A 16,362-nucleotide genomic window follows, 5' to 3' on the forward strand; every position below is an offset into this window, starting at 1 on the left:
AGATAAAATGGCTCACTCTCACACTAGCTCCGCTTTTTTTTCGCACTGATTCAATGCGCTCTCGAATGTTTTGTTAAGGAGCATTACGTTATTTTGAGTCAGAGATTAAGTATTACATGTCTGCTATCTGGTGCAGGGGAGGTCGCGAGAAATTTGACACCCTATTTGACAAAATCGGCCGGTTTTATTCAGTGCCGCATCTTGTCGAGTAAACTCGACCATGGCGCCAAGAGGGTTAGAGCTCCTGCCATGAAAACCAAAATAAATCCACACGCTTGCTTTGAGCCCAGATGGAGCTGGGTGGTTCGGTTGGTTGCTCACTCCTGGTTTTTCCATTTTACACACCTGTTCTGGCTGCTTGCTAACTGGAACTGGGCGCGTTCGTGACGTTCAACTCCCGGTATAATTTTTTTTACAAAATAAAATAATGCAAAAAAAAAAATTATCGATTTTTGAAAATGTAATAATCGATTCATACTCGTCCATAACATAGGCCTACTCGCGATTAATCAATAATCGATTTTTTTCACCACCCCTAATATATATATATATTAGTGCTGTCAATCGATTAAAAAAAATTAACTAATTAATCGCACAATTTTTTTAAAATTAATCGCGATTAATCGCAATTAAAAGACTGAAACTTTTTGGATATGTAAATGTAAAATGTAAATAATTAATGTAAACTCAAGACAAAGAAACTATTTAAATTCAAAATATGATTGTTTATTGGAATTTTTGTTTAACTTGTAACACAGATTTTCTCATGTAAACAACATACCTGCAATACACCATCAATATCCTCCAAATTAACTGTTGGCTTGAAAGCCATATTTATTACAGAAATAAAAACACAGGCATGTAAGTACCATTTGAATTTCAAAACAATCAATGCCAATAAAAAACAAAAATGATTTCCATGTTGAATTCTAAGTGGACTGCAAAAAAATTCCAAAGTATAGTCATTGCCAGTGCTTTAAGTGGGCCAGTATGCACCGGTACTCAGTACCGCCACTTCCAAATATAGCTCTTGAGATAACCGCCACCTCTCCGTGCGCCCAGAACGTGCTTGTAGCGTACCGGTACGCTCATTTGGACATCTGTTTTAATAGAGGTTTTAATCTTTTTGCCGATTTTCAGAGCGCCCTTCACAATGCAAGCTTCCTAATTCATCCCACCCAGAGCAGTAACTACATTACCCGTTCACCCTTAAGTTATACAAGTGAATAGCGCATGTACACGTGTCGCTTTTCCCACTGTTAAGTGTCAACAACTCAACGTGGCCGGAGAAGGTGTGTGAAACTCGTTGTGAGTTATACTAAAGCAAAATCTTGAGTATTTATTGCCTGATAAACATTAAAAACTGTCTGCGGAGGTTGAGTCGTCCTGCAGCCCCCGCTGGCTGTTCATTGGCTGCAGCATCTTTTTTCTAAGTTCTAAAAATATACCGTAGACGGCAAGGCACAAATTTAGATATTCATTTATCTAATTAATCTAAAGTCTATGCACAAAGACAATATGATCTTTTTGTCCCCTTTTTGTTTTAAAGCTTGATGAAGAGATAGAGCGCAAGTTGCTGCAGCTGCGAGGAGGACAGTGATGCACGCGCACAGGAGTGATTGACAGTTCGCGGCACTGTGTACAAAAAATACTCCGCTACACAATTATTTCTTTATTTTCGTTTAAGCTTATTAACGTTAGCGTTACAGAAAGGTCTGATTTACGCACTGTTACAGTCATTGTTTTTTGTTTTTTTTAAACAATGAGTTCATGATTTTAATGTTTCTTGTGGCAGACTAAATGAAGAGTAGCTAATGTTTCTTGTGGCAGACTGAAGAGTAATCCGGCAGAGTTTTATACTGAAACTTTCCGTCTAAAAGTCCTTCCTTGGTCTTATCCATATTTCTTTGCACGTTGAACACACATAGGCCACAACTGGAAATAAAAAAAACTGCAACCGCGTTAATTGCGTTATTTTTTTTTTTAACGCGTTAAATATTTCAAATTAATCGAATGCGTTAACGCGCTAATTTTGACAGCACTAATATATATATATATATATATATATATATATATATATATATATATATATATATATATATATATATATATATTTATACATAAATATATATATAAATGGAACCTATTTGCTTTGTTTTATTAATAGACAGCCCACATCTTATCGTATATAAAAGTAATAATAGACTAACGTGTACTTACATTTAAATAAATCAATTGATACAATACATTTATTGTGTTCGATTTTACCTTGTACTTAAATGTAAAAACCTTCCTGACAATACATCCGTAATTAATTTATGTAGTTACGCCTTAATTTATTTATTTAATAATTAAATAGGTGTTAGACACTTTTTAGGAATTGGGACCATAATAATATATAATATATATGATTACTGATATTATTAAACTATTTGTTTTTAAATAAATCATTGACCTCAAATAATGCTTGAACTAATACTGTCATGTAGGCTAAATAAATTACAATGCAAGGTTAAAGATAAAACATTATTTTTATAATAAAATAAAATATTACATATATACGTTTTTTTATGAATACTGTTTATAAACAGTATTTATGAACAGTTTTAGGACTCTGAAAGCATAGCTTTAGGACCCTGCAGAAGCCCGCTATAAAGCACGTGAAGATTCAAGCAGCACTCTTCCAAAGAATCAGCACTTGACCAAAGCGTGGCACGAGACCAAATCGCTTCTGTTCGTAGCTGTTCGTGTGTTCTGTGCTTTTGTTTACACTCTGCAAGTGTGACACGAGACAGTGTGAACACAGTAGACATTAAGATTTAAACAATACTGGCTTTGTAAAGTTCTCCTGACAGCTCAATCGCGGGTCTGTATACCACCCTCCCCTATCTCCCCTGTGGATTTAATCGAATTGCAGGAAGTCCCTCACATCCTCTTTGCTTGCGCTGTGTGTGTGTGTGTGTGTGTGTATGTGTGTGTTTGTGATCCTGTGTCTGTATATTATGAAGATCTCATCATAAGGAGCCGGGCATCATGAGGATCTACAGGCGCATGCAGAACTGGTGCCTCATGAGCGGATTGTGTGCTTTTGTGCTGCTGAAAGTGGGACTGACAGCTGACATCTCCGCTCATCACTCACCTGACGGTAAGAGACACACTTTATATTAGTGCTTACCTTACTATACAATATTACTGAGTAAACCTAATATAGAAAGGCAATTACTGTAAGTTCATTGTTATTACATGCGATCGCTGTGGCAGAAGACCTTTGTGCCTTGTCTAAAGGGTGCATATTCTTATCCTGTAAAGCCTTAAGGGATGTACCTTTTAGGGTATTGGCCCAGTGACAAGCTGGTGTCCCCCTAAAAGTTATTATTGCTAAAAAATGTTCATTCAAAATTAACATCCAAGCCATCTGAAATATGTGGAAATGGACACATGACTGTCTAAAGTTTGAAATGATATCCAATTAAACAATAATAACAACAGTACTGACAAGTTATAGGTCAAATATTGAATTTTAAAAACATGGATGAGTTTGGCAGCTGTTTGAATATATTTTTTTGATTTAGAACTCAAAGGTTTGTGAAGAGAGCACATGAATAAAACAAGAGGAGAGATGCTGAATGAGATACCTTGTGTGAATAAGGATGGACAGCAATAGCAGGAAAGAGCAGAGATGCACATTTACATGTAACTTTAGGAGATATGTTCAACTGTGACCATTTAATGCGTTGTGACGTCTGGATGTCCTGTCTGTGTATATTAATAACATCAAGGGCCTTTGGACACACTGAGATTTACACAAAGATGTACCTTTAAGATTATTGCCCAGTGACAAGCTGAACCCCAAAAGTTACAATGAAATATTAATGACATAATATTTATTATGAAGTAATATTTTTGATGTAATATTTAATTATTCAAACACTAAATAAATAAATATATAAAAAAAAGCACTAGGTGACAATATTGCATGCTTCTTATTGCATTATTTCTTATTATCCCTTGTATTTATTACCTAAAGAACAAATTTAATTGCACATGGCATTCACTTAACAGTCAAAGATATTAGAGGTGAAATTCAGCTATATGGAAATTGCATTTGATCCAATGATGTGCATTTATTTATCAACAATGGGTTTGTCAGTACTCCACAGTTTTATTAGGTCAGTGGGATTAGGTTTTAAATAGGACTTGCGTTTGGTATGTAATGTGCTGCATTCATTTCAGTGAGACATGATTGACACAGACTGTGAGTGTATGTTAATCATTAGGTTAGATTAAGTTTTCTCTTTCACCTGTGGTTTTCACCAATTAGTTAAAAAGATCATATTGTTCTGACACATCTGTTCCACACATCTCAGATCCTCCCCTCCTCTCCTGTCTTTTTTCTCAAGAGCACACACATGCTCCTCTAAGCTGGTGTTCAGGAAGACAGTAATTACAGCAAAGGCAGTATGATAATGCGTATTTGAGCTGTGATTGCAGAAGACTCTCCAAACTCTCACTTTGATCACAGCAAATGAAACAGAATACAAACAAAAGGGACATGTGAACAGTCTGTTTCTTATATGCCTTTTATTTTTTAAAGTTACTTGATTTTTGTCTTTGTGTGTATGGGTGTGTATGATGATGATAAATATGAAACTAAACCCACCAGTGAGTGGCATCAAGTGACTGTCTTGAGAGTAAATCATTGAATCATTCAGATGTTTGGATCACAGTAGTACATCAATGCTATGCAATTTCAGCAAAGTAGGCCAGATTATAGTAATCTGCAACATACTCCACACCACAGCGTTTCTGAACCAGTCCACAAAATTGCATTCAGGGTTTTTGAGGCATGTTTGTGCTGTTTTGCATGATTGTGTATGATTTTCATAATCCGTTCTGTAAATCTGATACTAAAACAATACAGCATGTGGAAGTAAATGATGCTATCAGTGTAAAAATATACAGTCTATTCCACCGTACTGCAATAATGCAATCCTGTTTGCATTCTTTTAATTCAGGTATGAGGTCACAGCGTATCAGTCTTCTGTTGGTCACACATCTTCACACGATTCGAATTTGCAGAGTTCTCCAAACTTGGAATCCAGTGAAATTCACATAAACTTGCGTTTCCTGTCTCCCGCATTCACATTCGTATCAATGGAAGTCAGTGGAATGTGACCAACCCTAGTCAATTCTGACAGAGGAGGAACTTATTGATAAAATAGTGATAGATTTGGTGGGGATTTCTGTTGAAACCTGCAGTTCCATTCCTGTGTATGTTTGTTTTTCATGTGAGAAATGATAGAGACACTCATATAGTGTTTTTTGGATAATGTTTTCTGTTGAAGGTTGGGGTGACGTGAATACCAAACTTAGACACAGTTTTTCTAAACCCTCTTGAGATGGTGGCCATGAGGGGTCTGGTTTTACCTCCTGGAGAGTGACATACTAACACACATAAGCCAATCATCCAAATTTAGATGATGATCAAATATCTCTTGTTGATTAATGTAAGGTAGATGCATTCAGTATTATGTTAATCTCAACTTTTGGTGTTATAGTATAAGGAGCTGTACTGAGACCACTTTCACTTTTTCTGAAATAGTTTTGACATGTTTAACCAGACCCCTGTTGTTCTCTGTATTGATCCAAAACTCAATGCCACACACACACACACACACACACACACGTTTGTTTTTGTGAAAAGTGGGGACATCCCATAGGCATAATGGTTTTTATACTGTACAAACTGTATATTCTATGGCCTTACACTAACCCTACACCTAACCCTAAGCCTCACAGGAAACTTTTTACTGCATTTTTACTTTCTCAAAAAACTCACTATGTATGGTTTATAAGCGCTTTGAAAAATGGGGACATGGGTTATGTCCTCATAAGTCACCCTCTCCTTGTAATACCTGTGTCATACAAATGTCATTAAACAGAGTTGTGTGCTGATATGTCACAAAAACGAGCACACACACACACACACACTCTCTCTCTCTCTCTCTCTGTTATTCACTGATTGGCAGAAAAACAAACTTATTGATTTTGGCTCAGACAATAGGGATCAGTTTGTGCAGTCAGGTGGGAAGCTCTCTAAACTCATTAGTCTTTTGCTGTCATTGTGCATGCCATTTTCTTTAGGTGTGCAAACATGGCTAAATGTCGGACATATTAGACAGCTATGCTGTCTTCAAAATTTAGTATATGTATTTGTGAATGTGTTGCATTTGTTTAGAAATGTGTTGTATGAATATTTATTTGATGTATATTTAGTTGATAAAATATATACTTTACATTGTAGTCTATTTGATTCTTCATTATGTGAAGAACATATGTGACCAAATGCAAGTGTCAAAAAATTTGTGACCAACTGAATTGACAAGTGAACATGTTTACACCTGCAAGAATATTGTCATTTGAGTCCGAATTTGGTTATATTTAGATTATTTATGAATCAAGTAGATCTATCTATTAATCTCTCTGTCTGTCTGTCTGTCAGTTTTCCTGCCATCTTGCAAATTTTTAGATGAATATGTTATACTACAAGCATAATTCAAATGTGGCTATGAATACTGTCGTATATTAGTTTATATATAAAAAAAACAGTGTTTCAGATTTATAAATATGCCCCAGGATAAATGTGTTTCTGAAGAGAACAATGAACAGCAGGAGCCCTTAAACCAAAGGGCCACTGTTTAAAGAGGCTAATAAACCATAAGATGCCACTCATAGTTAACCTCAACCATTTACGTAAGCTGTCGATCTTCCAAACTCTTATTTCTTTCCCCATCAGAGAGCCTCAAAATCATAATCTGCAGCTACACATCGATACCAGTTCGAGCTCAGAGAGTGAGAGAATGACAGGCAGAGCCAAAGAAAGAGATTATTAAGGCAAGGTCAGAAAGTCTATAGATTCTCTCAGTCAGTAATCTCTCTTCATTCATACCATCACACTCACATTAGCCATTTAGCAACACACTCACTCTTTCTATCTGACACACACACTTAATCTCCCGACTCCAGTTCTCTCACTCACTATTGCGCTTTCCTCTTTCAGTCTCTCACCTCTCATCTCGTTTCAGCAGCTGACTCTCAAAGTGCTGACACTGCTTTTTCAGGCTGTTAGGTGAGAACTAATGTATTCAACTCATCCACTTAGAAACCTGAAGACACAGGTAGAAGAAAGTCCGTCTGATTTTGAGATGCTTTGGAAGTGACTGGTGAGAGGTTATGTGAGCTGGAAAGCGATTAAGTGAGACTAAACTGTGCCCGCTGATCACAGTGTATTCTTAAAGTGATTGGTTTTGCTAAAGGAATTATGCAGATCTGGTTATTTGCATAACTTACGGTTTTACATAAATAAATATTATAAGCAAGCAAGAGTATTTGCTCAAAAATATGCATTAAAACATACTTACCATGCACTTGTGCTTGATATGGCATTGAAGTAGCATTTTTTTTTAACTTTTACTTTTATAATTTTAAAGAATAATATCTTACTTTTTACTCCACTACATTTCAGAAAATTTTGTTTTGAAGTGAAGAAATTGACACCACTCTGATATTCATTGCATGAGCAAATTATTATTTTGAACTGATTTTTTTCTATGATTTGCCTGAGGCACAGCAGAGACACACTCTGATGTCCACGTCCTGAACAAATTATTATTTTGAACTGATTATTTGGGTGAAATCACATACTATTTGAGTAGGTACTTGAATAAGCAATTACTTTGAAAACCATGTGTAGTATGAAATAAAATCTGGATGTGTTGCATTGGTCATGTTGTCATTTTGTGTCACTTCACTGCAATTCAAAACTCCTCTCCTCTGACTTCATGGGATTGTAAAGTTTAATACAGACGCACTTCAGAATCACACTGGAAAATGTAAGTCATTTGGGTACAACTACTTTATTATGAGCTGTGAATTCAGGCACACTTCTCTTTTTTTAAACATTCTGTTTCTTGCCTGATACAGATACAGCAATGCAATGCTCCGATTCAGTTGAAACATTTGAAATTGTAAAATGTAATATTTGCTGCAGTTATTGATCTTATGAGTCAGTGATTTTGTCAGTGAGTCTCACGCTAACAGATCATTGTTTTGGTCTGATCTAACTCAAAATAAGTAAATAACAGGAAGTAATATGATCCTCAGAGCCTAAGTGTGCTGCTGACCCCTAGTGATTCATAATAAAGTAGGACTAAGCTTTTAGATATTGAAGCTCTATCCAGTATGTTTGACAGTGTGTTTGACTATTAGACCCCTCTATCTTTAAATAGATATTTAGAGCAGGAGAACGGATGTCAAATATATCTGTACATTTTTGGTGCTTCCAGTCCACATGAAATCAAAATTGAAAATTGAAATTCTTTTCTCACAAATATGTCACAATACCGAAGAAACTTATGCTTTACATGGACATAATGACAAAGTACTTTTGAGCTTTTTTGTTGTAATGTGACTGGAATTAGTTTACTTAAAGTTGTTTATTTTTCTTAAAAACTGGCCCTGTCGCTCCAAGTGTGGTGACCCATACTCAGAATTTGTGCTCTGCATTTAACCCATCCAAAGTGCACACACACCCAGAGCTCAACGGCACCTAAGATGTGGTATTGCCAGCCCGAGACTCAAACCCACAACCCTAGGGTTAGGAGTCAAACTTTCTAACCACCAGGCCATGACTTGCCCCTACACCATTTACATTTACGTGCAGCGATTTTCACACGTAAATAAAATTTTCACATAAAAGCTGCTAAACATCTTAGACTTTTCCTTTGTAGTCTGTATATGTATGTATAGGGCTTTGTATCAATAAAGAGAATATGACAAAAGTTAAACAAATAATTTTCTGAGCAGCAACATCTAATTTTTGCATTTATGGTATGTGTTTTAAAAATGATTATATCGTAGAACTTTGGTTTATAAACTCTCTTTGGCCCCAAACCTATCGAACAGAACATCTATAAAGCACTCAAGCTCTTTAGATAATGAACTGATGAATTGTTTGGCCTGCTGCTATCAGTGCTGTATTTAGTTAGAAGCCTCAATGGACCGTCATTATGTTCAATAAAACGTATCTGTTTGCGCATGCGCATATGCACACACCCACATTCTCTGGGGTTTCACTTTGACACTAGACTAATAAATCTGGTCAAGCCATCAGGTCTTGCTTCAGATAGCTTGAACATGACATGGGCATAGAGGGAAGGACAGAAAAAAAGAAGGAAAAGTTAGCGCACGCTTAACTATCTACACCACTAAAGCTGTTGATTGACAGCCGTCTTTTATCGTGTTGACCAGCCCAATCACATGTTTGTGGGTGGAGTTTGTCTTTATAGCCTAAAATTTGCACATAGTGTAAATAAACACTCAGAATTTTTACCTGGAACTTTATTTAGATCTGGCCCAAAGACCCTAGTTCCTGTAGAAAGTTCATGCTGTGGAAATGGGGCTAATGTTGCTAACAATTTTAACTGAAGCATATACATACCATTGATTTAATAACTTGCAGAGCTCATGGTAGGTCCATTTTGGGAATTTATACTATATATAATTTATATTTATATTATATATTTTATTTTTTTAAACCTATTTGTGTGGCGAAAGTGAATGGGATGTTTACTTCCAGAACCCTTGTGTTGCACTCTATTTAGATGCAGGGAAAGTTTTACCAGAGTTGGACACTATATGCAAAAACATTGATATTTACAGAATGGTGTGAGAATACTGCTGAAAATGAAATCTGAGCTCTGGTAATTTTGCTGATATGGTGTGTGACTTGAAATTAAATATGATACAGTAGAATTTATTAAATTCAATTTGCAATTCACTTAATTCACGATACACATCATTACAAAACAACTTTACAGAAAATTACGTTTCTACAATATTTAGTAGTAGCTTATAAGTGGTGACTGTCAGTTTGTGTGCATATGACAGGATTTTTCAGAAAAATTTTCAGAAAAAGACAGTCAACCAGACGATGAACATTATTAACACCTAATGTTATATGATGCAATCACACTTGTAGCAATATTTGTTAGTTCTGTTGGGGTTATAGGGTTATAGGTTAATTTATAGGGTTAAAGCACATTATCTGATGCCATTTTTCAAGTGTAGTTTTGGTGCAGTATTTAGGAGTCATTGATTCAGTATATTATTTATTCATCTATCCATGTGTGTCTTTAGTTTATTTATTGTTAACAGATACACATAGATAGCAGATGTCTTAAATACAATACAATAAAGCCCCTTTCACACTGCACGTCGGACCTGGCAAATTGCCGGAACACTGCCGGATCGCCTTCTGTGTGAAAGCAAACACGTCCCTGGATTGATTGATTCTGCTTGCTTCAGTGAAAGTAAAAGGTGCCTAGTGTTTTCGACTCGTACATTGCACGTCACGCCCTGATGTCATGTGTCGTTACAGGATCTTCACGGGTTCTGTGTGAAAGCACGCACATATCCCGGGTAATCACTGGCAGTGTGAAAGTGCAAAATCTAGCAAACCGGGAACAATTGCCGGAACACTTTACCCGTTATTTGCCGGAATCGCAGTGTGAAAGGGGCTTAAAAGATGTCTCTAATGCAATGTCTTTCAATTTAATTTCATTACTCACTTCACGATAACCCAAAAATGTTAGCTTTGTTCTAGTGTGCAAAGCCTCTTTCTGAATTGAATCCTTCTTGGACAAATAGAGCAGGAGGAGAATTATAATGACAAACAGGAAATTGTGTCTGGGTAAAGAAAGTGTGGGGGTTTGTGCATATGTGTGCTGGTGTGCTATAAATTATATCCAAAATGACACGATGTGCACAAACATTGAAGTGATTGAGTGATAGCTTCCAACTGGGGAGAAAAGAAGTTTCCAGAGTGCTTTGCCACTTCGTGTCTCCTTCAGAATGCTGAATCCTAGGTAATAATGGGTGTCTGACAAACCAGCAGTGCAAAGCTATGAGCCCAGTGTGCCCTGCAGACCAAATATGTATTATTATGAGCTGACAAGATTCTCACTGAGTATATATGTTTTCTATGGCATACTATTGGCATGACTCTCATTTTGTTTTGTTTTTGAAAGAAGCCTCTTTTGCTAACCAAGGCTTCATTTATTTGATAAAAAAGTTTTTATAAATTATTACATAATACTTCAGTGTGACAAATTAGACCAAGTTTTCCAGAGAACTTTCTAATTATAAATATAACAAATATAAAAAGAATATTAACACTATTGTTTCTTATAAAAAAATATAAAAGAAATATATAAAAAAATTATATATATATATATATATATATATATATACAGTATTGTTCAAAATAATAGCAGTACAATGTGACTAACCAGAATAATCAAGGTTTTTAGTATATTTTTTATTGCTACGTGGCAAACAAGTTACCAGTAGGTTCAGTAGATTGTCAGAAAACAAACAAGACCCAGCATTCATGATATGCACGCTCTTAAGGCTGTGCAATTGGGCAATTAGTTGAAAGGGGTGTGTTCAAAAAAATAGCAGTGTCTACCTTTGACTGTACAAACTCAAAACTATTTTGTACAAACATTTTTTTTTTTCTGGGATTTAGCAATCCTGTGAATCACTAAACTAATATTTAGTTGTATGACCACAGTTTTTTAAAACTGCTTGACATCTGTGTGGCATGGAGTCAACCAACTTGTGGCACCTCTCAGCTGTTATTCCACTCCATGATTCTTTAACAACATTCCACAATTCATTCACATTTCTTGGTTTTGCTTCAGAAACAGCATTTTTGATATCACCCCACAAGTTCTCAATTGGATTAAGGTCTGGAGATTGGGCTGGCCACTCCATAACATTAATTTTGTTGGTTTGGAACCAAGACTTTGCCCGTTTACTAGTGTGTTTTGGGTCATTGTCTTGTTGAAACAACCATTTCAAGGGCATGTCCTCTTCAGCATAGGGCAACATGACCTCTTCAAGTATTTTAACATATGCAAACTGATCCATGATCCCTGGTATGCGATAAATAGGCCCAACACCATAGTAGGAGAAACATGCCCATATCATGATGCTTGCACCTCCATGCTTCACTGTCTTCACTGTGTACTGTGGCTTGAATTCAGAGTTTGGGGGTCGTCTCACAAACTGCCTGTGGCCCTTGGACCCAAAAAGAACAATTTTACTCTCATCAGTCCACAAAATGTTCCTCCATTTCTCTTTAGGCCAGTTGATGTGTTCTTTGGCAAATTGTAACCTCTTCTGCACATGCCTTTTTTTTAACAGAGGGACTTTGCGGGGGATTCTTGAAAATAGATTAGCTTCACACAGACGTCTTCTAACTGTCACAGTACTTACAGGTAACTCCAGACTGTCTTTGATCATCCTGGAGGTGATCATTGGCTGAGCCTTTGCCATTCTAGTTATTCTTCTATCCATTTTGATGGTTGTCTTCCGTTTTCTTCCACGTCTCTCTGGTTTTGCTCTCCATTTTAAGGCATTGGAGATCATTTTAGCTGAACAGCCTATCATTTTTTGCACCTCTTTATAGGTTTTCCCCTCTCTAATCAACTTTTTAATCAAAGTACGCTGTTCTTCTGAACAATGTCTTGAACGACCCATTTTCCTCAGCTTTCAAATGCATGTTCAACAAGTGTTGGCTTCATCCTTAAATAGGGGCCACCTGATTCACACCTGTTTCTTCACAAAATTGATGACCTCAGTGATTGAATGCCACACTGCTATTTTTTTGAACACACCCCTTTCAACTAATTCAACTAATTGCCCAATTACACAGCCTTAAGAGCGTGCATATCATGAATGCTGGGTCTCATTTGTTTTCTGACAATCTACTGAACCTACTGGTAACTTGTTTGCCACGTAGCAATAAAAAAATATACGAAAAACCTTGATTATTCTGGTTAGTCACATTGTACTGCTATTATTTTGAACAATACTGTATATATATATATATATATATATATATATATATATATATATATATATATATATATATATATATATATATGTGAGTCACAGTCAGGGAGATAAAGAAATAAGGGAGGGTTAATGACCCTCAGAGAGCTGAGAAAAAAAAAACATGTTGTGCTGTCTATGTCTCTTTTACAGCTCCTCATCATTTCTTGCTCTCTCTCTGTGTCTGTCACACTCATTCATAATGGATGCCGTAGTGTTGAGGTTCAGCTGAGGATGGAATGCTTTGGCTCTGTGGGGGCACAATGTTTTCTCTGAGGGGAGAGGAAAGAGAGAAGACTTTTGATTTAGACTGATGACGCACGAAACACAGAACCCAGTCAAGCCAAGTTTATCATTCTTCTCAGTACATGCTTGTTTGAGAAAAAGCATGACATTTTGTAATAAAAAAGACCAAAACAGAAACATATTCATCAGTGGCCTCAAACTGTTGGAGACCTCATTGCACCCCATTGTATTTAAAAAATACTGATGCCAAATTATTACATGGGCTTTACTTATTCATATACTGCATTCTTTTTCATACGTCATGAAAAAGTTTTCAGTTATATTGTAGCCCAACCTGGAATGCTAATTTATTGAGCATTCCTTTGATTCATCATTGTATGCACATAAAAGTGCATATAATTTAATAAACAGTGTACATCTCAGAGTGCTGTCATTTTCATGTCACATCATCTTCATCTGTCAGAGTTCCCTTATGAGTTTATAAATGGAAATTTCAGACATCATGTGCTGTTCTGTTGCACATTTGCACGTATGACAGTAAAAATTCTGACTTTCTGAGTTGAATGGAAGACAGCAGTCAACTGTCATTCAACCTCCTTTTCTTTACACAGAATCTTTTTTATCAGTTGTTGAATACATGAGCTACTATTAATATTTGAAAATAGCGGAAATACTTTCTCTGTGCTCAAGAAGAATGTGGGTTTATGTCATGATGTAACAACCACTGTAATTCATACTATATGTAGAAATGTGTTAGCAACTTACATCTCAAAATAATGCAAATAGTATCAAAAAGTAGTTTTTTTTTTTTTCGTGGGAAGACTGTAATTTATATTATGGGGAAAAAATAGTTTAGGTATTGTGATATGCTGACTTTTTTTTATTATTGGTGTATTAGTGAATGTGACTGACCACTATACTGTGTATCATTATTGTAGGCTAAGCACAGTGAATTGAGATAACACTACCATGGAATGCTAGAATTTTGTTTATTTTTAAACTAAATACCCAATATAGTGCATCTTTAAACCGAAAATGTATTTTATATTTAAATTGAAAAATACCATCATAAAATCCCATAAGCAATCCAGCGGGAACCCATAAGTTAAATTTAAATTAAATTTAACTTAACTACAAATTATATTAAGTGAATGGCCTTTATCTCCCCATCTCTTCATGCTGGTCCCAATTCTTTAGCTTATAATTCCACCTTTAACTGTTGGTCATTTGAAATTCTTGCCTCCATTACTCACTCTCACACACACACACACATACACACAGAGAGAGAGAGAGAGAGAGCGAGCTGCATCACATATCGTGTCACTGGTACAGTACCTCACTGCAATACTAATGGGAGCTTTTTTTGTTATTGTTGCTTGTTGCAGGGAGGCAACTAAAAAGTGTGCTCAACAAACTGGAATACTACGACACCATGGTACCGCTACTGCTGGAAGGAAAAGAGCAGCGACCAATCAGCTGGCTCCGCTCCAGAGTAAGAAAGAACACTGTATATTGTTGATGAATCATTTATTTTCACATATTTTCACATTTGAGTTTTTGATTTTGAATAGCATTGAGTTACATATACTCTATTCAGATGGATAATGCTGTATATTGAGTCCAGTAAAAGTTCACTTCAGTTCGAAATTGTATAACATAGAACTAAGGTACAAATTAGTTTACAATGTATGACCACCATATTCAGTATCATTATTAAACCACAGCCTTTTAGCTCTAAAAGGGTCATTTGTGAAAATGATTGAAAGGCCTGACTGCCAAACAGCACCAGAGGCACGGAGGCTGAGTGATGAGGTGATGAATCTCGAAAACTGTTTTGGAGTACATTCGATTAGATTAACTGCCTGAAGCCGTGGCGACATTGTCACAAAAAGTCACGGGGCCTTTGTCATTAAGGCTTAATTGATTCCAGCCTCCACACTGAGTTACTCGAGCTCCAGTGAATATAACGCCTTCAGTAGCTCAGAGCAATGGCTCTTAGAGGCCATTTCACTGCCCATTTTGCAGTGAATTCATGTTTGCACAGAGGCTTAGGCATCGGAAACTCGAGACCCATATCTTTTCATAACTGTCTGAATAATTGGAAATGTCTTTAATGCATTGATAAGGAAAAGATTTGTATGTAATAAAAATGCAGTGCTAGAGAATGGTTGGCTTTGCTTTGCTTTTCAAGGTAATTGTGATTAAACATTTACAGGTGGAGACAGAGGTTGTAGTAAGGGTAGGTAGCGTATTTCAGGCAGGAAATTCCACTCCGAATAAAGGACTTTCGGTCTGCGCCACGAGTGGCCTGACTGATGGCCCAAAGTCATATCACAGCTGAAGTGAGGGAGGAAGATATGCTCTATCAGCTGTTTAGCAAGGAAAAGTAGATGGTCATTCTATTATAATAAAGGGAAAGATTAAGTTATTCTTAAACTGAGTTATTCAGAAATATTTCAGGATCTGTGTGCACACGTGCATTTTTTAACCCTATAAAGCCTTTTGCATCATATTTGAAACACACATTTCTAAGACTTAATAAGCACTACAATGTTCCATAAAAAATAAGAATTGTCAAATTTGATTTCATGTTGCCTTCAAAGAAACAGAATCACCTCCAATCCTTACTAAAAAACTAATGGAAATAGTTGGAAATAATGAACCATTCCAGAATGTTTGAGATCCACATAATATAATAATTTTTTTAAACTGCTAAATGACTTTGAAGTTTTTATAGGCCACATTCCCACTGTTTTTGACCCATTCAACATGACTCTAAAATAAGATTTAATGTAAATAATATTTATTAAAATATTACACAAAATTAGAAATATATTGTAATAATAATGTTTTATTGTAAAATAAAATGAATGGTATTACCATTATACTTTTTGAAGCAAATTAAGATGTAAATCAATGTAATAATGCAGCACTAAAATCAACTACATAAGCAGAAAACGATAAAGATACAACAAATTTAGGCTGTGAAAAAGAAGCATTCAGCATATTGTCTCATATAGGCAAGCAAAAGAAATATAAAATATCCACTTTGAATGAACACAGGGAGCAGATACCTCATAGATGTCCACCACAATTCGCCAAGATCCACTCACTTAAACACACCTGGTTTCACTGCTAGCTTGTTTTTTGTTATTTGTC

General features: G+C 35.9%; 1 protein-coding gene across 1 annotated transcript in view; it reads left to right on the top strand.

Annotated features, from left to right (window-relative positions):
- Nucleotides 1–2,690: 2,690 nt before the first annotated feature.
- The window catches only part of adam12b (ADAM metallopeptidase domain 12b), an 85,809-nt gene continuing 72,137 nt past the window's right edge, over nucleotides 2,691–16,362 (top strand). Inside the window, exons 1-3 of the mRNA XM_026229691.1 lie at nucleotides 2,691–2,866; nucleotides 3,009–3,145; nucleotides 14,589–14,695. Coding sequence (XP_026085476.1) covers nucleotides 3,034–3,145; nucleotides 14,589–14,695 — 219 coding nt within the window. The 5' untranslated portion in view covers nucleotides 2,691–2,866; nucleotides 3,009–3,033. The remainder of the gene's footprint in view (nucleotides 2,867–3,008; nucleotides 3,146–14,588; nucleotides 14,696–16,362) is intronic.

Source organism: Carassius auratus, chromosome 42 (genome assembly GCF_003368295.1).
Source record: "Carassius auratus strain Wakin chromosome 42, ASM336829v1, whole genome shotgun sequence".
NCBI classification, from domain to species: Eukaryota; Metazoa; Chordata; class Actinopteri; order Cypriniformes; family Cyprinidae; genus Carassius; species Carassius auratus.